General features: G+C 52.5%; 7 protein-coding genes across 7 annotated transcripts; 3 read left to right on the forward strand and 4 right to left on the reverse strand.

The window, feature by feature from the left end:
* Positions 1-381: 381 nt before the first annotated feature.
* On the reverse strand, positions 382-3,739 carry PG994_013134 (DNA mismatch repair protein MutL; the record flags this gene model as incomplete). Its single annotated transcript, XM_066864543.1, has 4 exons — positions 382-678; positions 716-3,492; positions 3,555-3,651; positions 3,707-3,739. 4 exons carry the CDS (start codon positions 3,737-3,739, stop codon positions 382-384), a joined length of 3,204 nt encoding a protein of 1,067 aa, XP_066709504.1.
* Positions 3,740-7,075: 3,336 nt separating this feature from the next.
* Positions 7,076-10,373, forward strand: PG994_013135 (PGAP1-domain-containing protein; the record flags this gene model as incomplete). Its single annotated transcript, XM_066864544.1, has 6 exons — positions 7,076-7,453; positions 7,530-7,756; positions 7,810-7,960; positions 8,008-8,586; positions 8,804-10,021; positions 10,353-10,373. The coding sequence occupies 6 exons, from the start codon at positions 7,076-7,078 to the stop codon at positions 10,371-10,373; spliced, it is 2,574 nt and encodes an 857-aa protein (XP_066709505.1).
* A 2,332-nt stretch (positions 10,374-12,705) lies between these two features.
* On the forward strand, positions 12,706-14,031 carry PG994_013136 (uncharacterized protein; the record flags this gene model as incomplete). Its single annotated transcript, XM_066864545.1, has 4 exons — positions 12,706-12,867; positions 12,924-12,970; positions 13,340-13,720; positions 13,788-14,031. The coding sequence occupies 4 exons, from the start codon at positions 12,706-12,708 to the stop codon at positions 14,029-14,031; spliced, it is 834 nt and encodes a 277-aa protein (XP_066709506.1).
* Positions 14,032-14,514: 483 nt separating this feature from the next.
* PG994_013137 (nitric oxide dioxygenase) lies at positions 14,515-15,921 on the reverse strand (the record flags this gene model as incomplete). The annotated part of the gene is made up of 1 exon (XM_066864546.1): positions 14,515-15,921. One exon carries the CDS (start codon positions 15,919-15,921, stop codon positions 14,515-14,517), a length of 1,407 nt encoding a protein of 468 aa, XP_066709507.1.
* Positions 15,922-18,025: 2,104 nt separating this feature from the next.
* PG994_013138 (histidinol-phosphate aminotransferase) lies at positions 18,026-19,386 on the reverse strand (the record flags this gene model as incomplete). The annotated part of the gene is made up of 2 exons (XM_066864547.1): positions 18,026-19,232; positions 19,313-19,386. The coding sequence occupies 2 exons, from the start codon at positions 19,384-19,386 to the stop codon at positions 18,026-18,028; spliced, it is 1,281 nt and encodes a 426-aa protein (XP_066709508.1).
* Positions 19,387-20,060: 674 nt separating this feature from the next.
* Positions 20,061-21,329, forward strand: PG994_013139 (uncharacterized protein; the record flags this gene model as incomplete). Its single annotated transcript, XM_066864548.1, has 1 exon — positions 20,061-21,329. One exon carries the CDS (start codon positions 20,061-20,063, stop codon positions 21,327-21,329), a length of 1,269 nt encoding a protein of 422 aa, XP_066709509.1.
* A 343-nt stretch (positions 21,330-21,672) lies between these two features.
* Positions 21,673-23,451, reverse strand: PG994_013140 (DNA-binding of Mlu1-box binding protein MBP1; the record flags this gene model as incomplete). The annotated part of the gene is made up of 4 exons (XM_066864549.1): positions 21,673-22,700; positions 22,772-22,856; positions 22,913-23,020; positions 23,095-23,451. The coding sequence occupies 4 exons, from the start codon at positions 23,449-23,451 to the stop codon at positions 21,673-21,675; spliced, it is 1,578 nt and encodes a 525-aa protein (XP_066709510.1).
* Positions 23,452-25,462: the final 2,011 nt, after the last annotated feature.

Consider the following 25,462-nt stretch of genomic DNA (forward strand, 5'->3'; position numbering starts at 1 on the left):
TCTTTCCTTCTTGTTCATCAAGACGGCGTTCATGGAAATGGTGGGCTACCAAACGCAAGCAGACAAGTTCTTATTTTCCAGATGATAATCCTTGGGTCTAAGTATGTTGCTTGTACTGCTAAAACTATGTATCACCAATAAAACGTGAAGCTCGTGAGCATGTTTCTTATTACAAGATGACCTGTGACTTCGTCCTCGTTCCTCCTTGTTGGCCCTCGTGCCCCGTTCTCCCTACATCAAAAACGTTTGGTGTGTGCGTAATAAAACCACAGATGCTAGAGCATGCTACATGTCGTGTTGGCACCCCTTTCTCGGCGGATAATAAGCCGCCGTGCCACCAGTCCCGTTCTTAGATGGCTGAACTGCTTCGCTACTTTCAACTTATTCAACGCGGTTTCTCTTGACGTAGGCCGCCCAATCCGTAGGTTCGGCTTTTGTCCCGTCGAACCCATCGCCTTCCTTCCACCCAGACGACTGCATCCAAGCAGCGCCGAGCGTGCAGAGGTGGCGCATGGTGGGGCGGCCGTGGGGGCAGTTCCAGGGCTTGTCGAGCTCGCCCATGTGGCGGACGAGCTTCTCCATCTGGCGGTGGGGGAGGGACTTGCCGATCATGACGCTGCTGCGGCAGGCGCGCATGGCGAACATCTTGCGGACCTTGGAGGGGCGCGGCACCGTCTTCTCCGAGGCGGCCGGGTGGTCCGTCAGGGAGGGCGACGAGCTCCTCGAGGTCGGCGAGCCCGAAGGTGATCTCGCGGCTAAGCGGCAGGCTCAGCAGCTGGCAGCGTGAGCCGACGGGCTGGTAGCCGCTCTCGTCGACGCTGACGAGGAAGCCGTTGGCCTCGAGGGCCGCGAGGTTCTCCTTGATGACCTCCTCCTCGAGGGCCGTCAGCTCGAGCGTCTTGGGCTGCACGAGCCGCTGGGACTGGACGACGGTGCTCGCCTGGAGCCGCTCGAAGTTGTACTTCTCGTCGGTCGCGTGCTGGTCGATGATGAACAGCTCGTCGTCCACGGCGGCGGCGGCGGCGGCTTCCGAATCGTCTTGTTCCGGGCCTGCCATGCCTGGGCGCACAGCCAGGATGAAACCTAAGTTGAACTGGCCCACGATCTTCATCTTGCCAAAATCCGACTTGGAGATGGCCAGAGACAGTTTTTCTTCCGCATCGGTAGCGTGTAAGTTATCTGTGGGCAATGAAGTATCGTTGCCAGAACTCGAGTCTACCGACGTCTCCGCTAAACTTCTAAGTCCGGCCTGTATTTGCCCTTCATCCAGACGCATTGTCTGAAGCAAGGGATATGTTGCACCTTTCCGTCTGGTGGCCCCTTTAACAAAATTCTGCTCTCGCTTCTGGGTCTCTTCCGAATTTGCTTGAGCTGCAACTTCTGCAGCATCAATCATGCTCTGGACTTTGTCATCCTCTCTTGCCTTCTTATCGTCCTCGTCTTCATAATTGCTGCCGTCTGATGGGCTTGGTGAAGCGGGTACTTCTTCATGTTCGCCGCCGTCACTGTTTTCATGAGTGGCCGAGGGGTCTGCTTCGATGTCGCTCATATTAACTTCCTCCTCCTCCTCTTCCTCTTCCTTAGGCTCCAGTGAAGCTTGCTGTGACACACCGTCGTTCGTAGCGTCAATGTCATCCTGGTTCAATGAGGCATCAAGTTCGGTGGTATCCCGTGGTTTTGCTGGACTTACAGCCGAGAACATCTGTGTCAAACGTCCCTGGAATGACGGAAGCGGTGTGTCTTTTCCTCTAACAGTACGCTTTGGTTTCGATTCTTGTGTTTTCTGTTGGTCTAGTCGAGGCCGTTTGGCCGGCGAGCCTATAATGCTGGTCACAGTTTCGTCGCCGATCGTGATGGTCGCTACCTCCGGCGACCCGCGGTGAAACCGCGAAGGGCTGTATGTTTTCGGTCGCGATTGGGGGAGGCGGGAAGGCGTTGGTATACTAGAAATCGGCGGTTCGGATGATTGAATGTGATCGTGTACTTCAAGCCCTCCTTTTGCATTGCCAGAAGACTGCTGGTGAACGGTGGAATCGGCAACGTGGTCTGCACTATCATTCTCCATTCCAATAGATGAAGAGGGAACTTCATCTGTTGGTTCGGCTGCAACAGTCTTTGCTTCAGTTTCATCAAGCTTGTGAATGAACTTCTCCTTTGATCTCGAGGGGCCGAGCTTTACTTGGAGTTCGGGATAATTGGCAGGTGAGGCTACATCTCCACGACTTATTGGACTTCTCCTAACCCAACGATTGATAAGACCCATGCCGCGGCCCTCTCCAGCAGCTACTGCTGGCGATTTTGTTTGCCTGTTTGAGGTAGTATGCTCTGAGTCGAGGACATCAAGCGCCCCTTGCTCACCAGGCTCACCTGCTTCGGTAGAGTCTCCACGAACTGGGCCATCCTCATCATCTTGTGCATCTTCACCCATATCCGAGGACTCTGTTTTCCTTTTCTCTGGACCTAAAGTGTCTTGGCGGTTGATTGTAAGTTTCTTGAACGGAGTTTGTTTGCTGCCACCGACTTGTGACACAGGGACCGAGTAATTCTGTGCTTCGAAAAGCTCGACAAGTGACTCTCTAAGATTGTCGAGCATTCGAGACTGGTCATGTAGCATAATGGTCCTCTTGTCTGGGCTGACATTTACATCATACATGTGGGTATCTAACTGGATGTCGGCAAAGATGAAGGGGGACTGAGACGAGTTGTACGACTTGTACACCTCGTTGAAAACCTTGGCGAATTGTGGTAGTCCACAAGGCCGTCCGTTCACGAAGAACATCTGTCGGTCTGGAGTCTGGCGTCCTTCTCCATGAGCAGGCCGGGAGACATGCCCAAGTATATTGATTTCTTGGGTACTTTGATGCTCTTGTGCACTACTCCGGTGTTTATGTGATGTGTAAGTCGGCTGCATCTCCAACTTCAGGTCGAGCGGAATGAGGACAGTTAAAGTTTTAGCACCAAAAACATTAACAATGTTGTCCCGCGTGGTGGCATTGCCTTTCGTTGAGAACAAGACGATTTTCTTGCCCTTGTTTGGCTGCTGCGAGACAGTAAATTTGACACCCTTGAGGATGCAAGCATACTGGTTCAGAACACCGATGACCCGGTTCCACTCTCTCTTGATGTTCCGTTCCAGCTCGCGACGTCGTACAGGCAGATTGTTGTAAAGTGCCTGAACTGTGACCGTGGTGCCCTTCTGTGCAGCAACCACTGAGGTGTCCTTGAGCTTTCCCGACGTCTCAAACCCCAGCCTGGAACCTTTGGGAGCGTCGGCTGCTGAGCACGTAGTCACAGAGAATTTGGACAAAGCACATAGGGACGATAGGGCTTCTCCTCTGAAGCCAAACGTCTCCAGTGTAGTGAGATCCTCGTACGTCAGCAGTTTGGATGTGTAGTGCTTCAACGCCAAGGTCTCGTAGTTTTCCTTGGATATACCAGAGCCATTGTCCTGCACTTCGATGGCATCGAGCCCCTGGTTCTTGAACCGAACCTCTACAGTACCTCAAGTCAACAAATGTTCGTTTCGTGGGCCGTCTCACGCGTAGAGAACTTACCGATGGTGGTAGCCCCGGCGTCCACGCTGTTTTCGACTAATTCCTTAACCACCGAGCAAAGATCAACGATGACCTGTCCAGATTGGATTTGGTGTATCTATCACGAATGAGCATACATACATTCAAGATCATGGGCATAGGTGGTCACGCACTGTTCGGGCCTCAATGGGTTTGATGGTCGCCATGGAGTCGTTCTGGCCAATGATGTCAATTTCCGAATGTTGTTGCGTATGCTGCGATGTTAAGAAGAGCAAAGGCTGGAAGCCATTTAGGTACAAAACCAAGCCACTTTTTTTCGAGGCTTCAGCAAAATCGGTCACTGTCCAAGACTGAGGAACATGAGGCTCTCTCCTGTTAATTACAGCCTCGATCCGTATAGTGAACTTGAATATGTATGCTTAATACCTTCCAGCTTCATTTCAGCCTCGGCGCGTCCTGGTACCTAGATTGGTTAATTGAAACGCGTCACCCACGCATGCCACGCAGAGCCACTGCCGCCACCACCGTGCCACCGAGGCGGGCTCCAGCCACATTGCAGGTTTTCAACCCCTGTTCGTTGCTATCAATGTAATTCATGTAACACATGGGTTATCCGTCCTTTGGAAAAATTCACCTTCATTAGCTTTTCTCGTTCCCTTGTACATCTTCGACTAAAAATAAGCTGGCTTCACTACCTATGCGGGAGAACCGCCGTGTCGTATTTGTCGAATATTCCATGTCATGGCACGGGAGCAGGTATTCTTGGTCAAAGTTGGTTAAATGAAGCAACCCTGATCCATGGATGTTGGCAATCCCAATCACCCAGACGCCCCTCGAACTGCCCTTCGGTGTAACCCATCAACTTGATGATGTGACTTATCATAACTTGGTTGCAATTTCAAATGATGGTCACGGGAATACTGGCCAACGAGAGCGTTTTACTGATTTTCCTCCGGCAACCACGGGGCCCTGCACCAGTGCCAGATATCCGTCTGATTCGTATGCTCCGAAGACTGGTGCTGGTGGGTGACGACCTGCTCATGAATGTCGTACTCAAGACTCGAGACAGATTCAGATTAGCACGCCTGTCTCACGTAGTCGCATTGAGGAGCTGCACGCATAACAGGTAAAGTGTTCAGCTAACGCAATCCATGCGGGTAGCTTGCTCAGACAGGCTCGGGATTTTTACTGCACGAGTCATCGCACATCTCCACAACAGGTCGTTTACTCAAGACATGCTCGTGTACGAGGATATACGCGTGTGCAACTTGTGAATAGGCACAGTGATTTGACACGACCCCGGACTAACTAGAGCTAGCAGCATAAGCTATAAAGCTCGATATGCTGCCAGCACCCTTGTAAGACACGAATGGCATTTGATAAACCCGACTTTGTGGCCGCAACTACATCTGTTAGGGACGACTAGTGAAGGCTGGCTGTTTTTGGCGTAGTCGGGGGTTCTTGTCAATGTCCCTAGGTAAATATTGCGGTGAGGCGTGGTAGTAATGAATGCTCGGCGCAGGTAGGAGGGTATACGGTAATTAAGGAGCACACTACATGCTGGCAAGCGTAGCTGATCCGAAGCCACCGGTCAGTTTGCGGGTTGTGGTCATATATTGGCACGTACTTGGAATGACTGCACTCAATACATCCAGATAAATACAACACCCAAAGCCCAGCGCGTGGGACCAATATTCGTGGTATCCCGCCAACAAAATCTTCAGCACTATATATTCCGGAGGCACTTGCAAATTGCCAGCCGCCGTATTTCTCTCTTGACTATTATGCATGTGTAGCTCTAAACAGTAAAAAGGGGGTCGTTTATCATTCAAGCCTGAGAGCTATGCAACTTTCGGGAAGCTGCAAAGGTGCCAGTCCAACGTCATTCGCTGCAAGGTCGAGATAGCACGGTTATGTATGCTGCTGCATGCATGCATGCACCACCACACGGCACTTTCGAGAACCGCCAAGATCTTTGCGATAAGCTGGCTGGCTTTACAAGATCTGCCTGGATGGGATTCATGGATGATGGGAGAGGAAACAATCCCCACACCCTCTGTTTAAGCCTGCCAGCCAGTAGGCTTGGCCCGCTAGCCTAGGTCGCATAGAAGATCAGAGGCAAGTGCATAATAAGTTTCTTGGAAGTTTGTGGGTTCTCTCTCTCTCTTTCTGTTGGAAACAAGATATCTGGAGGGAGATCGACATCAACCCAATCAATATCTCTCTGAAACACGCATGCACTATCACGAGGTTGAGCGCATGCAGGATTCATTGACTGTTGTCAAAAAACAAGAGTGAGAGAGTATGAACATCCGATGCAACTGACCAGAGTACGGCCGCGACATGATGCAGGCGAGAACACTATGCTTGTGATATGTACATGTAGGGTAATGGCAGTAGCAACAGATTATATGTACGCCTGGCAGTTCATGGCATAACATCAAAAACCGAAGGAGCCGGCCCAGGGGTGGGTAGATCATGATCTTTTATGGTGTAGCACCCTGCGCACTAAAAAGGCTCTCTCCCCGCCCAGGGTGCAGTCCAGGGTGGTCGGTCACCCGCGGAGTAGGTACAGTACTGTACTTTCTACTTGCCCAAGCCCCAATGGTAGGCGTTTGCATTCATACTATCTTCAAGCCGCATCAAACCAATCCATCCGGCGCCTCCACCAGCCTTCTTGACATCCCATCCGATAATGGTCCTGGTCGTCGGCGCTGCCTGAGTAGTGGTATCTTGTCTCACCACATTACAGTATCTGATTATATCCTCGTCTTTTGCCCGCCTCTCGCTTCTTGTTTCCTACCACTCCACCCCCCCAATCGTTGCCAAATTTTAGGCCTGCCACTACTCCGGTTAGCTCCACTACTGAACACTCGTTGCACTGGAGCACTCGACTCAACCTGGTCTAGGTCCCGTCGCTCTCTCGCTCGCTCTCTCTCGGTCCATCCCTTTAAGATCGGCGCATTTCTAAAACAAGCCATTGCATCTGACTTTGGCCTCGTGGGTTACGCAGACTCGTGTCTCGTCCAACTCCCATAATCCCTAATAACAACATTCCGACCTTTTCCAAGGCAAAATTGTCTCACGTTCAAAACATTCGCTCAACGCTTTTTTCGTCCGCCATACAACGGCTACAAACACCGCCGCCGAGTATTCGTGACCTCCTACTCCACCGAACAAACATCAACCTTCCACAGACGAGGGCAGCTTCGGTCCGTTCTTTTCGTTCGCGCCCCCCAAGATACCAAGCTGTTCCGGCCTCCTGCGACCCTGGGATTCGGCGGGGTCCTAGTTGTCTGCTTCAATGCAGAGGCGCTCGTCAGCGTCGTCCGAGAGCAGCGCCGATGCTCTGATTGAGGCAACAATCCAACGGTTGCATGGAAAGGAGGATGTGGACAAGCCAATTGGCTTGAGCAACAGCCCACGGAAGGCGGCGCACTCAGAATCCAGGACAAAAGAGTCGCATTCAAGCTCCAGAGTTTCGGCAGCTCGGATACGACGACCGAGCAGCAATGTGAACTGGAAGCCGGCGCATTCCCGGAATGGATCGGTGGCAGCAAGGGGACATAGCAACAAATCCCTCCTTGCCGGCGACGGTGTCGTCGCAGAAAGATTTGGCCGAAGATGAGCACGAGACAAGCAAGATGACAGACAAGAAGCAACTAGGCCGCCGGGCATGGTCGCGGAATGCGTGGGCAACAACTTGGTTGGTTTTTCTAACAACCTTAGCCGGCGTCGCTTTGCTAGCCTCCATCCTGAATTCCTCTGTTACACGGCAGCTCGACCCCAAGGGGTGCCGCATGTCATATATGAACCCCCGGTATATACACCTCAGCGAGTTTGACACGGAACACACTCGATTCGCAAGCAAATACTCCTTGTATCTATACCGGGAGGGTGGTGTATATGAAAGCCCCATGGTGAGTAAAGCCACTCAATACGCGGGGCCAAGATACCGGTTTGTGCTGGTTATCGGTAAGCTGATCTTTTGCACAGGTTTCTGGTATCCCCGTACTTTTTGTCCCTGGAAATGCAGGGAGCTACAAACAAGTTCGGCCCATTGCGGCTGAAGCTGCTAGGTACTTTCACGATGTGTTGCAGCACGATCCGGCACTCGCAGGGTCAGGAGTAAAAAATCTAGATTTCTTCACCGTGGATTTCAACGAAGACTTTTCGGCTTTCCACGGCCAGACCATGTTGGACCAGGCCGGTATCTCAACGAGGTCATTCGCTACATCCTATCTCTATACTTGGACCCTCGCACATCGGGTCGTAGGGACCCTAACTCGCCTGACCCAACATCGGTCATCGTCCTTGGTCACTCCATGGGCGGTATAGTAGCTCGCACTATGCTGATCATGCCGAATTATCAGTCAAAATCGATCAACACCATCGTCACCATGTCGGCCCCCCATGCGCGATCGCCCGTCAGTTTTGACTCTCAACTCGTAAACATTTACGAAGACATCAACAGCTATTGGAGACACGCATACGCACAAAAGTGGGCAAACAACAACCCGTTGTGGCATGTTACTCTCGTATCAATCACCGGGGGTGGTTTGGACACAGTAGTCCTGCGGATTACGCAAGCGTGGAATCCATTGTACCGGAAACCCACGGCTTTACTGTTTTCACATCTTCGATTCCGAAGGTGTGGTCAAGCATGGATCACGCAGCGATATTGTGGTGCGACCAGTTTCGCAAAGTCATCACCAAGGCTTTATACGAGATTGTCGATAATACTCGAGCATCCCAGACAAAACCGCGTGCTGAGAGAATGCGTGTCTTCAAAAAGTGGTTCTTGAGCGGCATGGAGAGCATCGCTGAGAAGACACTTCCACAGGCTGAGCCAGATATTCTTCTGACTTATGGGCATGATTCAAGCAAAACCCTTATGGAAGGTCAGCGGCTGACGCTCCGCCAACTTGACAACTCCGGAAAGGCTACTGCACATCTTATGCCGGTACCTCCTCTTGGAGTTTCCGAACCGCTGCGTTTCACCCTACTTACTGATGTCAACCTTGACAGTCCAGGGGAGAATAGAAGATTAGAGGTATTGTTTTGCAGCATGATCCCTACGCAATCCGGCCAGAACAACATGGTTTTCTCTTCTTACTTGGATCTCTCGGGCGAAGATCATGGTTCGACCAAAATGGCTTGCAAGAACTCCGCACCCGACACGATATTACTTCCTGCATCCACGGGACACACGAAGTTACCCTTCTACCGGGACGGCGAGCAATCGATTTCGCCCTTATTCATATCTTCAGTACGATGTGGAAGACGTAGCAGATCATGAATTTGTTGCTGTTGTGGATAAAGCCATGCCTGGTTCGCCAGGCTGGGTTGTAGCTGAATTTAGCGATCCCAAGTTGTCCATGACAACGAACAACATCAGCTTCCGGCAACTCCTCACCTCTGGAGTGCATGTAGAGGTGCCGCCTCAACAACCAATGGTGACAGAGATGCGGATCCCCTCGATTCGAAGCAGCCTCTTCGCTTATGACCTTCGAATCGATACGAAGCGTTGTGACGGAAGTCGAGAGCTTTTTGCGCCACTGGTTCGGCAATTCATGAGCGAGCCTTACGAATCGAGATTTTTCGTGAATGCTCAAGACGTCAAGGTCAGCTTGCATGGCCTGGCACCCTATGTTCCACCGCCTATGAGACCTAGACGGTCCAGTGATGGCATTAGCTTCCAATTCTGGACTGATCCTGACTGCGGGTCAAGTATGACCATATCACTGACAGTGGACCCATTGGGCAGCTTGGGAAAGCTGGTGATGCGCTACCGGACGGTCTTCGCGGCCTTCCCCTTGCTCGTTGTGGCCATGGTAATACGGAAACAATTCCGGGTTTACGACAGCACTGGAGTCTTCGTCCCCTTTTTGGACAGCTTAGATATGTGTCTACGACAGTCGCTGCCCCTTTTGTTCATATCGTTAACGCTTCTCGCCATGGCAACGGGGCCGGTTGACTCAACCAAACCTGGCAGGTTCTGGCCATGGGAAAACGGCACGGCAGCAATCGATTTCTCCCAGAACGACCTTCTCATCGGGACCTCAGACCCAGTCTTCTGGTTTATGATACCTATGATTGGTCTTGTCTGTGTTGGGGTCTGTACAAGTCTCCATTACATGACTGTGCTGCTCATTTCTGTCTGCAGTATCATCTACAGGTATATGACAACGCGGCCGGCATGGGTTCGTTACGATGACAAGAGGCGTACCGTCTCACCCATGTTCTCACCCTCCTCGCCACGGAGACGCTTAGTCATCACCGGTATCCTTCTCTTTCTCGTTTCGACATTCATCCCGTATCAATTTGCCTTCGTGGTGGCGTGCCTCGTCCAGCTGACTACCTGCGTTCGGGCGCTTCATTTTGCACGTGAAGTCCCATCACCAGCCAACTCCAACTTCTACAACTATGTCCACTCTATTTTCCAGCTCATGTTGTGGGTGCTGCCGATAAACCTACCCACACTTGTGGTATGGATCCGCAATTTGGCTGTGCAGTGGTTTACACCCTTCTCGTCACATCATAATGTGCTTTCGATTCTCCCCCTTCATTCTGTTAGTCGAGACTTTGACGACCGGCAAGATGGTCCCGCGGGTGACGAGTCGCTTTCGGCACCTCGCAAGCGTGTTGCTATTCAGCATCGCGATTTACGCAGCTGTATACGGTGTTTCTCATGCGTACATGTTGCATTACTTGGTCAATCTCGTGGCTGCTTGGCTTGTTGCCGTTCACTCGACATCCGATACCTGGGCCTTGGCCGGGCTAAGTTCTGTGTTAGACAGTGACGCTACGGAGTTACAGAAGGAGGGCAAGACGCCGTAATGTCTATTGTTTGTTTCTTCCATCAGCGTATCTTCTTTTAGACGAGGGACCAAACCGCATCAAGGGATATCTCACATGTGCGCTTCGGGCGAGAGCTTTCGACTCGCCCAAGCTCGACCATGATTCCCTTGACCCTTTTGCATACTCCCATGGATGATACCTTCTCTGCTTTCTTTGTTATATAGCATTTGCATGGGGACTCGGAGTTCGGTCATGGGCGGTTATCTAATTGGATTTCGTGCCGTTATGGGATTGGGTTTCAGGATTGCTCTTTTTAATCACAGCCGTTGGGGCGTTCGGATGCTCCATCTGTCGTTCTGATGAAGCTCCTCGATTTCTTCCAGGACGGTACCTTCGACTCCAGTGGAATGCGCAACATGTTACATAAGCGCTCGAACAGCAGACACAGGCAGCATCAGGGATGCATTTACCTGCCGCCAGTAATTAGTGGAAATGGAAGATAAGCACAGCCTTATGGTGACTAAGCTCGTAGTTCAGCAAAGCACCGTATTACCGTGAGCCATGTAACGATACACCTATAGGGGGTTCATTGGAGATGGCACTGCGCCGGCGGAGTTGCCCACAGTTAATGATCAGCTGTGACAACAAACAAATCATATTGCATGTCCATCGCCCCTGTATTCACAGCCAATTGGCTTTCCTATGTATTGTTAACCAAAAGTGCCCCTGTGATGTCAGTCTGACAGGACACTTGCAGTTGGCGTCTGTAAGCCGGGCAGCCTATCAACTAGGGGTTCACTACAATGCTGACATCTCTTCCCAATGGGGTTGAATGCTGCACGTCGACCGCCCAAACCGTTGGAACGTATCTAGCCAATCATTCAGATCAGCCCTGGCCTACTCGACAGCCTTGGTCAGCCGCCTTCTCCCGCAGTTCGCCCAGTCCACACAACCCAAGGCAAATTCTTCATTTTGGGCCTCCATGAGAACCTCCTCCCAATCGTCGGGCTTGTACCTCTCTGGGGCCTCCGGAAAATGGCTTCTCCGGAGGCCTCATTGTATCAACCTTGTCACCTCAACAGTCAATAGATATCTCAGTTCACGCACCCCAACTGTGCCCGTTGTGTCGTTGTCTTCTTCAAGACTCTTCAACGTAACTGCCTTTGACATTGACCTTTTCAGATATTGTTATCCTTCTCAAAGCCTTTGAATCTTCAGTCATTGCGACCGACCTTTCCAAGAGTACCATCTCTTGAGGGCCCCAGCGAAGAAGCGATTCGACAACTCCGATCAGACTACAAACTAGGAACCAAGGTTAGTCGTTGTTTCGTTGATACTATCCAGATTTTTCGAAGCCACATCCCTTTAGGGCTTTGGGATATTTCCTTGGGTAATACTTCCAGGAACCGCACATTTTTCCTACGACTCACTTTCGGAACGCCATTCTCACCCACATGAGGAGGAAAGCATATATATATATATGTTCCTAGGAAGGATCACAAGGAACAGTATTCCTGCGATTCCAGCCAGGTTCTATCACAAGCCAAGGCTCGGCAGCACTTTATCCATCTGGTTCGGGTGCAAGATAGACGTTTTATCCAGAGGATGTTGAAGAATCATTTTCAACTGCCGAGCTTTGGAGGGACTATTCTCAGGGGCCCCTGGGGTATTTCAGTTCAACGTCCAATCCGCCATTGGAGCAGCCCGTGGTGTTCCGGACCAGGTCTACAAGTTGAGCCATAGGAATCAGGATCTGCCAAAAAGGACCCTTTGAGGAAGCAACAATTGCGAGGGGTCTCTGGAAGCATCCTCGCGATTCCCGACTCATTCACCGCAGGACAACCTGGTTGAAACCTTACTTAATGCAGTCAGATATTCCTGGGAAACCCAGAAAGTTCAATTTCCATTGGACATGGTCGGAGAGCAGGTCAATGATTTTTCCTTCTATCGCTTATTGTTTTCTATAAGCGCAAGGCCGCTGGAGAAACAGGACAGCGCATACCGCTTACGGGACAAGCCAGGCCCTCGCGCTCCGGCGAGTATGAGAAACCATTCTCACTGTGATTACTGGAATTGGATACCTTCCTGGTTTCGAGCCCCAAAACACTTATATATCTCCGAGAGGGCCTCCTTGCGCAAAGCTGAATCGCATCTCATTCTAACTGTGTCAATTCTCGTACAAGGGAACCTAGTCTGTCGAAATTTGTCCAGCCTCCCTGAATTCCGGTTGGATCTTTGCTCAAACCCATGCTGGGTAAATTAGACTGCCTGCTCACGGAATCCCGCAAGATTACAAAGTGCGCCAGCGGGTTTCGCGTGGTCCATCTATTCATTCATTGAAATATATCTGGAAATATCTGCCTTCGACGGAATGGACTGGAATATGGACCGGAGAAAGGACCAAATGTACGGCATGGATGCGGCACCGAGTGAAGGCCTGGACACATCTCATCATGGCGGCTTACCATCAAGTCCCACTGCCCAATGGGCACATGCCTTCACTGCGGGCCTGGATGGGCAGGGATTCCTCCCAGTTCGTCATTCTTATTTCTTGCCGTGTGATACTCCTGAATTTAACCCATTTTTTAGAATACCGAGCTCTACGAGTACTCGAATCCAGCCAGTAGCACAGAGAGGTACTGCGGGACATATCCTCTACGATCCCAGTCTCAAGCACTGACAACCATGACAGCGCCGGGAACGGCCAGCATCCGTTCACGCACAGGTTATCTCCATCCAGGGCAAACAACTCGACTGGCCCCAGCTACCGTAGTTTGAACAGCCCAAGAGTGCCCAGCCTCATCGGCCCTCTACAGATGAGCCTGGGTGGACATCGACTAACCCGGCCAATGTTCTTACGACGTTCCCCTGTCCTAACTGCCATACGCATTTCAAAGTTAATATGGCTTCCTATACCACTCCATGCACAAGTGGTAATACGCTAAGAGATATGGCCCTCGATACCCAGCCCTTCCAGCGTTGGTCAAACTCACGAGGTGACACAGTCGCGAGCGCCGCGCCTGGCACTGCAATGGCCATGTCCATGCCTCCAGGGGGGCCGGATCTCTCCACCGCCATAGTTGGGGAGACATTAGCTATGGACAACCAGCAGACGTCTTTCAGCGTCAGCTGAAACCGCTGGCTATTCAGAATGACGCCCGTCTGCAATCCGCCACTCAAACGGCGCTTTCCATAAGCATGGGAGGAGTTAGCCCCGGCACTGGGCCTATACTCACATACAGCAATAACGCTGACAGCACGACGAATGATACAGCACATCCGACATCGTCAGGTTCAAGCTATGATACTCCCTCGGACCAAAGCAGTCCGAACGAGAACAGCGGCAGCAAACGCAAGCGCTTAGGAAATAAGGAAAATTCTGCCACGTATGTTCGTACGTCGCTCCAGCCACAAGGACTTGACTAACAACTGCGACTATCCAAAACAATCCAGAGGTAGAAAGCCTTCTTCCTCCGGCTTTATTGGGTACACGTGTCGTGTTGACGGGTGCAACACGACGTTCGCCTCCAAGAAGGAGGTCGAGAGGCATCAGTACGAGTCTCTAGCTCACGAGCAGACGTACAGGCCGAAATACTTCTGCGAAGAAAGTCGCTGCGAAAAATATAAGGAGCCGTTCACCCGCAAGGATAACCTCAGAAGGCATATTAAGGATATGCATGGCGACCACCTCCCTTGACCGTATTTTTTTATTGGTTTTGTTCTCCTACTTTTGTTTCTCAATCAGGGCGATTTTCATTCTACCAGTGTGCATCTGAGAGCATGAGTCTGTTCTCGCCCCTTCTGATGCCTGCTCTGGACATCGACTCCCATAAGAACCCCAGTTCAACAACACCACTGGTAAGGCACAACTGTGTTTAAGTTAATCGAAGCTAGCACGATCAATAATGTGAACATATAGAGAAGAATGCTCCATCTATGTATTTATACATATTGCTCGTCCTTTCCCCCTCTTTCTATCATTTTGGTTCCTTGCTTCGTTTTATCGTATCGTATGCTTTCCTTCCCTTGCCGATTTGTCTAATGAACCCCCCAACGCCCCAGCAACAATGAAAACCCAGGCCAAATTAATCACATTATCATACTCCATAGCCACCTTCGAGTTCCGCCAGGCGGAGCTTGCATCTTTTTTCCGGCTCAATTATCAGTCCCGTCTTCCATCTCACGTCTCCTTGCGACGATTCGCCTCCATTGGCGGCTCCAGCTCAAAGAAGCCTGTGGCATGCAATTCATGCCGTACCTGGCTTGGCATCACCCCGTTCGTGCTAAGGTAGCTTGCCATGTCCAGCATGAATCGCTTAGGTCCGCAAATGTAGTACTCGGTCGACTTGTTGCCAAAGTACATGTCCTCGGGTTTCAGCCATTCGAGGTAGTAGCCGAATCCGTTGCTATCTGTAGACTCGGCTAGATCCTGCACGCCGAACCCTGTATTGAAGAAAGTTGTCTTGAGCCTGGGGTTGGACTTGGCCAGTTTCTTGACGTGTTCTTCGAACGGGATGGTGTTCTGCGAACCCTGGATCCACGATACAGGTCGCTCAAGCTGCTTCTCGCTAATGGTGTTCAGCATGGACAGCAGTGGTGTCACACCGTTGCCTGCCGATATCAGGACGAGCGGCATGGAACCATGCTCCGGACTAGTGTTAAGGTGGAACTCGCCGACTGGGTGGGTAAGCTCGAGAACATCGCCCACTTGCATCTGGTCTAGCATTAAGTTCGACACAATACCTTGCGGCCGGGAACAGTGGTCTTGGCCGCTGCCAAAGTAGTGTCCCTTCGCTGTGCTGGCAACGGCGGTGGAAAAGGAGGAGCCATGGCTATGGCCGCTGATTCCCGAATTGGGTGATCCGGCGGGGGATTCCGCATCGCAATACGCACAGGCATCGTCACGCGCCAAAAGTCGCTTCACCGTAATGCGGTAGGAGTCTGGCCTGGGGGCGTCGCTCAGAGAGTACTGTCGAGACTGGAGGTATCCCGAGCCGGGCACGCGAAGTCGGATGGACACGTACTGGCCCGGCAGGAAATCGGCCAATGGCGTGCCGTCCAGGGGCTTGAGCCGGAAAGACATGATGTCGTTGTCGGGGGTCTTGGGGGTTTTGCCGCTGATGTAGAATTTCCGCCACCCGGTCCACGTGCCAAAACTCTTGTAGAGCTGCACCTCGCGGCTCATTAGCATGTTGGCCATTATCCAATATGCCTTAGTCCACGCCACCCGGACCTCCTCCGTCATGGCCGCCCCCAGCACGGCGGCGAGTGCGCGCATCAGGTACTTGCCAACAATCTCATACTGGTCGGGTTGGATTCCCAGACTAACGTGCTTGTTGGCTACGCGCTCCAGTTTGGTGCCCAGCTCGCTCAGGTGACTAACTTTGGCAGCAAAGGACAGGATGAGCGACGTCAGGGCCCGGGGCTGCATGCCCGACCTCATGTGCACGCTGTTGAAGTAGTCATTGAGCTCCGGGTGATTCTTGAGCATCGTCTTGTAGAAGACGGTGGCGATGTGTTCTCCATGCTCCTTCAAGATGGGCACAGTGCCCTTGACGAGCTTGGCTTGCTGATATGATAGCGCCATAGGGGTGACTTGCTCTTCTCTCGGTCTGTATATCTTTCTTGTCTCCGTAGCTTTCTCTCTTTCTCTCTTTCTCTCTTTCTCTCTTTCTCTCTTTCTCTCTTTCTCTCTTTCTCTCTTTCTCTCTTTCTCTCTTTCTCTCTTTCTCTCTTTCTCTCTTTCTCTCTTTCTCTCTTTCTCTCTTTCTCTCTTTCTCTCTTTCTCTCTGTTCCTCGCACACAAGTCTCGTGATGAGCGGCGAGGCTAGCAGAGACAGACACACAAGAAGGGAAGAGACGGTTAGTGGGACATGGGATAAGAAGAGTTGGTATTATTCGTTGTTGTTGTTGTCGACGCTGCTGCTGCTGCTGTTGTTGAAGGAGAACAGGAAAACAAGATGGAGATATGGGCAGTCATTTACACTTGCTCACACTTTGTTGTTGTCAAAGGCCGGACGAGGATGGGGGCTCGAGTAAGCAAAGCATGATATACCCGGGGCAGGTTGGCACTTCGTGATCTAGAAGTCGTGGAAGGTCCCACCGGACCACAAAAAAGATGTATCAGTTACTTCAGTTACTTTTGGGCAGGAAAGCTACGGCCCAGATGTGATCGGTCAGGCAGTCTGTAGCAGAAATTGTACACGAGACAAACCATGGAATATGACATAGGCCATGGCAGCGCGGAAAATCTTGCTGCGGTCGCGTGATTCCGAACGCCCATCCAAGTCATCCATGAAACAGAAGTCGCATAGGCCCTGTGTACCCACCGGGATAGGAACATGAAGGAAGGGTGGTACTGCTAGCCCGTACTGTCAGGCAAAGCAAGCCCGTACTCCTCCGTATGGTGTAATAATGCAGGTGCAGGTGGCTTCGGCTGCCATATCCAATGTGGTATGCATATAGGGCGTGTGCAGCGGTGGGCGGCACCGGCCCACGCAATTGTTGGGACGTTATTGGTGCCATTGGGGGTGTTGCAATATACGGATACCTACGGTAGAAATAGAATTTGATGAAAGGAATGCTCGGGACTTACAGGCTGGGGCTTCTGAATGCCTGCCACTCTGCTCTGGGTATGCTCTCACCTATGGGGTAGAGGATCTTCCATCCAAAATAGCCAGCCCGGTAAGGCTTATTGTTCCCCCATACCCATATCCAAGTTACAGTCCCATCCATCAATATCACCCACCTGTTATTAATGGCCTTCTTCTTTCTTCTTCTTCCCCGCCATATTTCGATGATAGTGGCCACTGCAGATCCCCGACGACGACGACTGGGAGTCTGGGAAACGCTTGAAAGCGACTGGCTCCTCGCTGTCTGCTCCGGTAGCCGAGTTAGGAAAGAAGAAAGTTCCGGAAGCTGCAGTCCATCCGGGCTCGCATGGTATTGACACAATCTGGACAAGACCTCGAACGATTTCTGGCTCGAAATGGCGCCATTATCAGACGACCGATCAGCAGGCTCCACAAGGCCTGCGAGTCGGGGTCTTTGAAGTTTGTACGTACCTCTTGTAGTCAGTCAACCGGCTGATCCACCCGCCACCAAGTCCACCCCCCAGGCGAGCTCCAGGCCCCCGTTCGGTAGTACATGGAAGAAAAAACAAAATAGCGAACCTTTCTCCGGAATATCGAGCTCGATATCGGCCCAGCCAGTCCGGGGTAGCCGCGGGCCGATGCATAAGGTTTCTGGATGCAAGCAACTCTGGTGTCGAATCGGATTCCACTGACATTTTCGTCCCTCCTCTGCTACAACGCCATGGCTCTTAAGTAAGCCACCAAAACATGCATTTGTTCTATCGCTAATCGACGGAAGGCGAGATGCCCCCCGTCGCTTGTGACAATGATCTGTAGATGGGACAGCTCATGGTGCAAGCTGTGTGCTACCTTCGCTTGGCACCTCCCGGCAGCTGGGCGCCCACCTAATCTTGACGCTGGAATACGACAACCTGATCCTAGAACCTAGAGCTGCTCATCTCGCCTATTGTAATTCCGAAAAAGAAAAGAAAAGGAAAGAAAAATCTCCGAGGGCAGAACGGCGACGACTAGCCACGTTGGACACAAATTGCGACATCTATGTCTCTCTCGTCTGTCTATATTGGAATCTACAACATGTGAACCTTTTCGAGATGGCTTTTATGCAACAACGCCACTGGCTTCAGCCTCCTTTTTAGCTTCATCGGCTGGGGCCCCGTCCTGCTTGGCGTGGATCTCGGTCAGAGTCTTTTCAACCGCAGAAAGGAACCTCGTGACTTCGTCTTCGGTGCCCACAGTGATCCGGAGGCACCCGAGACAACCATGCTCCTTACCCCGGAACCGCACGACGACGCCCTTGTTCTCCGCTAGCGTTTCGTACACTGCCAGTGCCGTGACGTTATCTGCTTCACCCTTCGCATTGAGTATCTCGTACAGCAGGAAGTTGCTCTCTGTGCCTCCCCGCAGCCGACCGATGCCCTTGATCTTGGGAAGCTCCTGAATCAGTCTGTTGCGTTGCGCCACAATCTTCTCCAGGTTACCCCGCATCGTTGCTATGCCCTCGGCCGAGACGGCGTACGACGCCAGTGCGCTGGTCGGGCTGGAGATGTTGTAGGGCGCCTTGAGGCTATTGAGTAGTCGTACGATAGGCGCCGAGGCAAAGGCCGCTCCCAGCCGGATGCCCGCCAGACCAAAGGCCTTGGACAGGGTCTGCAGAACTACCAGATTAGGCCACTCGGCAACCCACTCGGCCATGGAAGCGCCATCGGGCGAGAAGTCGATGTAAGCTTCGTCGAGCACCACCACGCCGTTCCAGGTCGGATGCTCGAGGATCCGCTTGACGTCTTCCTTGGCTAGCAGAGAGCCCGTCGGGTTGCCTGGCGAGCAGAAATAAACCAGCTTGATGTCCTTCTCGTTGGAAAGCGCCGAGGTTACGGCGTCGATATCGATGCCGAACGTCGGCGCGGGCAGCAGTGGCACCTTCACAAGGCCCACATCGTTGACCTGGGCCGATACCGAGTACATACCGTACGTCGGCGGGCAGACCAGGATGCGATCCCGGCCCGGAACGCAGAAGCAGCGGAGCAGGCCGTCGATGGCTTCATCGCTACCCACACCAACGAACAGGTTTTCCGGTGTGATGGTCTTGGAGGTGTGGTGGTGAGTGTTGCGCAGATTGCACAACAATTGTTTCAAATCATGCTGGTGAGGGTCCGGGTATCTGTGCAAACCCTCAACGTCGATTTCTGGCCCCTTGGTGCCGGTGGCTGAGGAGGACGCTTTTTCGACTGCCACTTTAGGCAATGAGGGGCCATACGCATTCTCGTTTGCGTCCAGCAAGACATTTGTGCCATCATCTTTATAGTCGCTAAACCAACAGTCAGCCGTCACTGCCACATGCAGAAATCCATGAGATTAACACCCACAGAGGCGTCGGGTTTAACGTACTCTCTGGCGCATCGGTATGGTTCCAGCGCCAGGATGTTGGCCCTGGCACAAGTTTGCAGGTTGAAAGGCGACATGACGCTATGGCTGATTCGTGATTGTAACCGTCTTCAACGAAAGTGAATATAGTAGATGTCCACAGCTTACGAATGGGGATGAAACCAAATATGTGACTGCTTCCCAGGAGGTCCTGACTCACAAATGTGTTCCGGTGATACCCCTACAAGTACAGTCTGGTGGGAGTCACTCATAAAGTGCAATGGCGGATCGAGACTGGAGACAGTAGCAGTGGACTATCAAAAACACGGGGCCCGCTTTGCCTAGGTGTCCGACGCCGGCATTGGGGCTCAGGTACTTTGTATCGTAGCTCGCTCACTCTTGTCCTTCAACCGCGGTGACTCTTATAACTATTCTGAAAAATCAATGGCATTGAACTTGGCTCTCTGGATCAGAACTGTGCATAACTTCCTCTTCCAGGAATTCTAGATAGGTGACTGTGCTATCTTTTGCGAACAGTGAGTAAGTAAATAGCGTGTTAGTACGCGGGTGGAAATTTTATTTTTAACCCTACCCACCTGCAGCTTGAACGATTGGACAGAAAGTGAATCTCAGATCGAGTAAATACGTCAACCCTTTCCCGTCAGTCCACAGTGACAGGACTTAAAGAAAAACTCACAGAGGCAACTAAGTTCGGGAATTTTATCAAGAATTTTGGGGCACAGAAAATACTGCATACGAAGAGGGGGGCAATATGCATATCGAGGAGATCACCGACGAGGTAGCCGCCAAGCTGCAAGTTTCATCCGACTCACCACAGCAAGATGGCCCCAAAGATAAGGGTGATGATGGCAAACCCGTCATGGCAGGGCCGGAGCTCTCACCCGGTCGCGCCATGACCCACAGGAAGACAGTGGATGAAGTGTACGCCGAGCTCAAACAGTCGCCCTTCTTCATGACGGATCTGGAGGAGAATGACGAGACCGAGGCGCTGAAGGCCATGGCCTACGAAGGGTCGCCGCTGGACGTCGCCACCGACTTCAAGAACAAGGGCAACGAGTGCTTCAAGGTGAAGGGCTGGTGGGACGCCAAGGAATTCTACACCAAGGGTATCTTGGTCCTGGCGGCCGAGGAGCGGAAGCGTCCCGCCGTGGCGAAAGGGGAGACTCCAGCGCCGATGATAACTAGTGGTCCCGAAGAAGGAGAGGAACCAGCAGGGGTGGAGGAGATCCAGGAGCAACGCAAGGTCCTCGAGGTCTCGTACGTCAACCGCGCCGCCTGCCACCTGGAGCTGAAGAACTACCGCAGCTGCTGGCTCGACTGCGCCGGCGCGCTGCGCCTGAACCCGCGCAACGTCAAGGCCTTCTACCGGTCGGCGCGCGCGCTGCTGGCCGTGGACCGCGTCGCCGAGGCCGACGACGCGTGCGCGCGGGGCCTGGCGCTGGACGAGCAGAACGCGGCGCTGCGGTTCGTGGCGCGCGACATCATCAAGCGCCAGGAGCTGGTTGTAGGGAAGCAGCGCAAGGAAGACGAACGCGCGGCCCGAGAGAAGCGGCGCGAGGTTTTGCTGAAGGCGGCGCTCCAGGCGCGCAGCATCGCGACCCGCTCGACCGAGAAGCCGCCCGAGATGGAGGACGCCAAGATCCAGCTGGTGCCGGACCCGGACGACCCGCGCAGCGCCGTCAGCTTCCCGGCCCTGCTGCTGTACCCGGCCGACTACGAGACCGACTTCATCAAGGCCTTCAACGAGACCGAGACCCTCGCAGACCACCTCGGCTACGTGTTTCCGCTGCCGTGGGATCGGAAGGGAGAGTACACGCTGGCCAACGTGGAATGCTACATGGACACCGTGTCAGGGGGCATCATCAAAGTCGGCAAGAAGGTCTCGCTCCTAAAGGTCCTATCGTCCAACAACGTGGAGGTGGTCGACCAAGTGGTGCGCTTGTTTGTACTGCCCAAGGCAAAGGCCGAGGGCTGGCTACAAAAGTACAAAGAAGAGAAAGCCAAGCGGATGGGTCGTTGATGGCCACGACTCCATCACGTTAAAGGAGACGAAAAGAAAAAGAAATTCAGCACATGATCTACAGTTCGGTGTACGTGGTGGTAGTGATGATGATGATGATGATGATGATGACAGTAATGATATTACAAGTTAAATGTCCGTTTCGACGGAATGCTTTTTGACCCATACCACGATGATGGAAATGCAACCCAATATTTGCCCTTCAAAGACACGAAACTCCCAAGAAAACGCCGCATATCTCCGACCCAATGCCGATATTTTCTCACACTAGCACTGCTCGTTTGCCAGTACCCGAATTTCCACCATACTGAATGACAAGCGCCTTCCGTCCGTTTCCCCCAAATCACATGGAACTGGCCCTCTGCCTCTTTCGGGGGAACGCCACGTCCGTAGGTGAAGTCGATGCCGAAGCGACACCACCCGGCCTTCCGTTGCTTCTGGCGACGGTGTCCCGGACGCTTAGGTTCATGAGGAGGAGCGCGGCCTTCTTCTCCGGACCGAGGTCTGCCGCCTCTGTCGTAGTGGGCTTCTTCTCTTCTTTCAAGGGCGGCGTGAAGGCAGCTGGCGATTGTAAAGAGGTCACTTCTCGTCTCCCACCGCTTTCGACACGGATGACCTCACTGTAGCCGTGCTCTAAGTGCTCCGCCGACCGTTTACGCGGCGAGTCTCGTTGCGGGGATTGTTGCCGGTTGACAGAAAGAGCTGAGGATGGGGTCATATGGGGTATTTGGCTATGATGGTGATGATGATGATAGATAGCCGGGTTCGGGGCATGCATAGGAGGAGGGGCTGTGTGATGATAAGGTTGTGGGCTGCCTAGTCGCGGTACTGCACTCAGCCAGTGGTTATGAGGAGGGGGAACCGCGTCGTAGTGATGATGGTGGGGGTGGGGATTGTTGACGGGCGTCCAGCTACTCGTAGGGGGCCGCAGCGGCGTGAGAACTTGAATGGGAGAGTATAGGAAACGTTCGTGGAGGCCGCGGTCGGTCGCCGGTGAGACTTCGCCGTCCGTATCGATGCCGTACGGGTTCTCGCTGCTGAAGAACGGTCTCCGTACACGCAGGCGCGGGTATTCCGGTCTGGCATCGTCGTAGCCGCCAAGTCTCGCGGGCCGGCGGAGAACTCGGTTTGGACTCGCGCCACCACTTGCGGACGTGACCATGTTCGAATAGAGTCGTCGAAAGCGATCTGTCTCACGCGTTGACTGAAGGATGATGGTTGGATCAATGATCATGCGACCATGCTCTGGCGCGTCAGGCGGGATGCACATAGATGGGAAATCCGGGCCGAAGATAGGAATCAAGGCTCCTGAAATACGATAGCAGAAAGTGGCACAGACGGCTTTGGCACAATTGAAAGGCATCCAATAGCCTGATATCATTGTCAGTCTTGATACGGCGGGGGCCAGATGTAAGGCAAACATGGTACAAGTAGTTACTTACCCTGGGCCATGATCGAACCTCCTGTGATACTGTGGGTGATCTCCTTGAGACCCGGGTTCATGTTCAACATCTTGGCGGGTGTTGTCTTGGTAGGATTAGAGACAGGTCCTCGGCCAAGTTCAAGGGAGGCGATCGACTTACCTTGGAATACTTGCAACACTTGAAGAAAGGAGTCATGCGGACAAGGCCAACGTTGTAGTCCCACATCACCACGTACTCGGTATCGTCACCGGGAAGTTTGAAAACATACTGAAAAACTGTTATCGTGTGGTTAAATCTCCTGCTTGACAAGTGTTCAAATATCGAGCCTCGGGATGATTTACCTTCAAAGCTTTCCCGGCCAGTTTTCTCGAAGAAGTCCTTTTTACCACTGTTGTATGGGATGTGTCGGCAATAGTCCTGTATCTTCCCGAGGGAAACACCTGGTACTTCCGGGCCTCGCGCAACGAGGATTCGTCCAATCTCTCGTGTGGTTGAAAGTTGACGGTCCCTTTGGGTTTTCCCTTTGTAAAGACAGCCGCGTCCTTTGCTACCTTTTGCTTGGGCATGATGGACCGTTCGAGGAATGCAGTCTCGTCAGCAAAGGAGTTCGTGGGCGACGATGTTGCCGGGCTTGGAGGGAGTCGATGCCTTGAGGGCCCCGATGGGGCAGGGTTAAGAAGAGATGCCACGGACAGCATGGCGGTGAATTGCGAACGGGGGGAGTGTCTTGGAACTGGAGATGGCAATGCTGCAAGTCGAGGTTTCTGGTTGGGAGTGTACAGTAGGTTGGATGGAGGAATATGCCAGGACCTCAGACAGCGCTTGCAGGATATGCTTAGATGGAGACCAAGAAGGGAAACCACGAAGATATAAAACTAGGCAAACAGCTTGGGAAATAGCAGACACCAAATACTACTTCGTAAAGAAGACGAGCCGGCTTTGCCACAAGGGGCCGAGATTGCTTCTTTCTTGACTGTATCCAGTCATGCAGCTCCCTGGTGGGACACTTGGCGGTGACAGGCGCAGCCTTGTCGCTGATAGTATTCGGTGCAGCTTTCTTTGTCGACTATGTCTTGGAATCGACCTGTGAGAGCAGAGAAGCCCGTTTGTGTACGCCCACCGCTTTTTGGGAAATATCGAGTTCAAAGCCACTAAGTAAGCAGCGGCGGAGGGTGGACAGGCGAGAAGGAGGTTGACGAGGTGGAGCGAGGACGCAAGCGGCCCTTGAACCATCTATACTATGATCTAGCAGCCTTGGACGGGACATCCGGTACAGGCCGAAGGAAATTGAAGCCCGGTCGGAGCAAGTGTGTGCTCCTCACGGAGCTTGGCGCCTTGTGACTACGATATCCTCCTCAAAGCTGTTCTTACCATCAACAGCTGGACTCAGAAGTACCAGAGACTGTCGACGTAGCTCCCCAGGCAGGAAGAAGAAGCAAGATGCGTGGAAGTCGGATCAGTGGCGCCCAATACACAAGATCGAGGTTAGGCAGGTTTCAGTATATTCCACCAGCCCAGGTGCTGGCCCGAAAGGGGTGATCACAGGCGACTGCATGACGCAGCGGATCTGTTGCCAGAGACAACAAATGAGTTTGACACAGCAAATACTGTATTGCCAAAAAAGCCCAAACAGGGATCCGGCTTGCAGGAGAGCGTGTATGGGAGCCAGTCTTGACAGAAGCAGCCTGACGGATAGCTGCAGTTAGCGCCGGGGAGGTTACCAGGCTAGACGGGTTTCTGAAGAAAGTAGAACAAAGAAATCCTGGCGATGAGCTGATGGGATCCTAGACAAAGATTGCTTGACTCGACATACGTGTATCCCATAGCCCCCAACCAAATAGACAGGGGGGGCCGTCTTCCTGTCATTTTCTGGCTGGCCGTGAGGGATTGCTCTACTGGTCATATCTGAGAGAGCAACGAAACGAAGAGAAAGAGGAACAGGAATTGCCTTGATGTTGACCGCCCCCGAGAAGTAGCTGCTCGCAAGTGGGAACCCCATGAGTCCTGTGCTTAACCGGGTAGCCCTTTCCTTCCCAATTCGCCTACGAAGAAGTTGCCCTCTGCGGCTCCTTCGAGATTGCTGAAGACTGCCAGTGCTCCCAAAGGGCGGTCCAACGGTGGGTGGCTCTAGCTGACGCGGAGATTGCAGTAGTCACAACGTTGGCCCATGTTTTCCCCACGAGCTGAGATGCGTACAAGCATATAAAAATGATCCGAATTGGTCGCAGAGGGCGGAAGCTTGTCCGTCTTGGAAGAGGCCGTGCTCGACCTTCGTGACAGGACCCGTCTGTTCAGCCGAAAGAGGCTTTTCCCATGGCTTACAGAGACTGCGGAGATCAAATGACCTGTTGCAAAAAAAAAGGAGATACTCGCTCGCCTCTTCGTGAAGGAACAAAGCAATATTTATTCAATAGCCTATCTCCTACGAAAGATAGCTCAAAGATGGGGGGACCGTGGCTCTCAGCCATTTGACCTTGAGATTTACCTTGTATGTGTGTTTACATGCCCATATGGGTAGGCCCCTGAAGCAATGGAAGTCGCTTTGTTCAAAAGAATTTTCCGGGGATCCCATCCCAAGGTATGCCGCGCCAAACGAGAATATCAGAAAAGGGTAATCTCGAGTCACAGCTCTGATGTGGTTACCTGTCTTCAAGCAGGGTCCCAAGCGTACTGAATCTGCACCGACCCGTGATAGGACAGAACCTCCCA

This window comes from Apiospora phragmitis (assembly GCF_038363925.1).
Source record: "Apiospora phragmitis strain CBS 135458 chromosome Unknown utg000011l:1.0-3236445.0:1.0-3240683.0, whole genome shotgun sequence".
NCBI classification, from domain to species: Eukaryota; Fungi; Ascomycota; class Sordariomycetes; order Amphisphaeriales; family Apiosporaceae; genus Apiospora; species Apiospora phragmitis.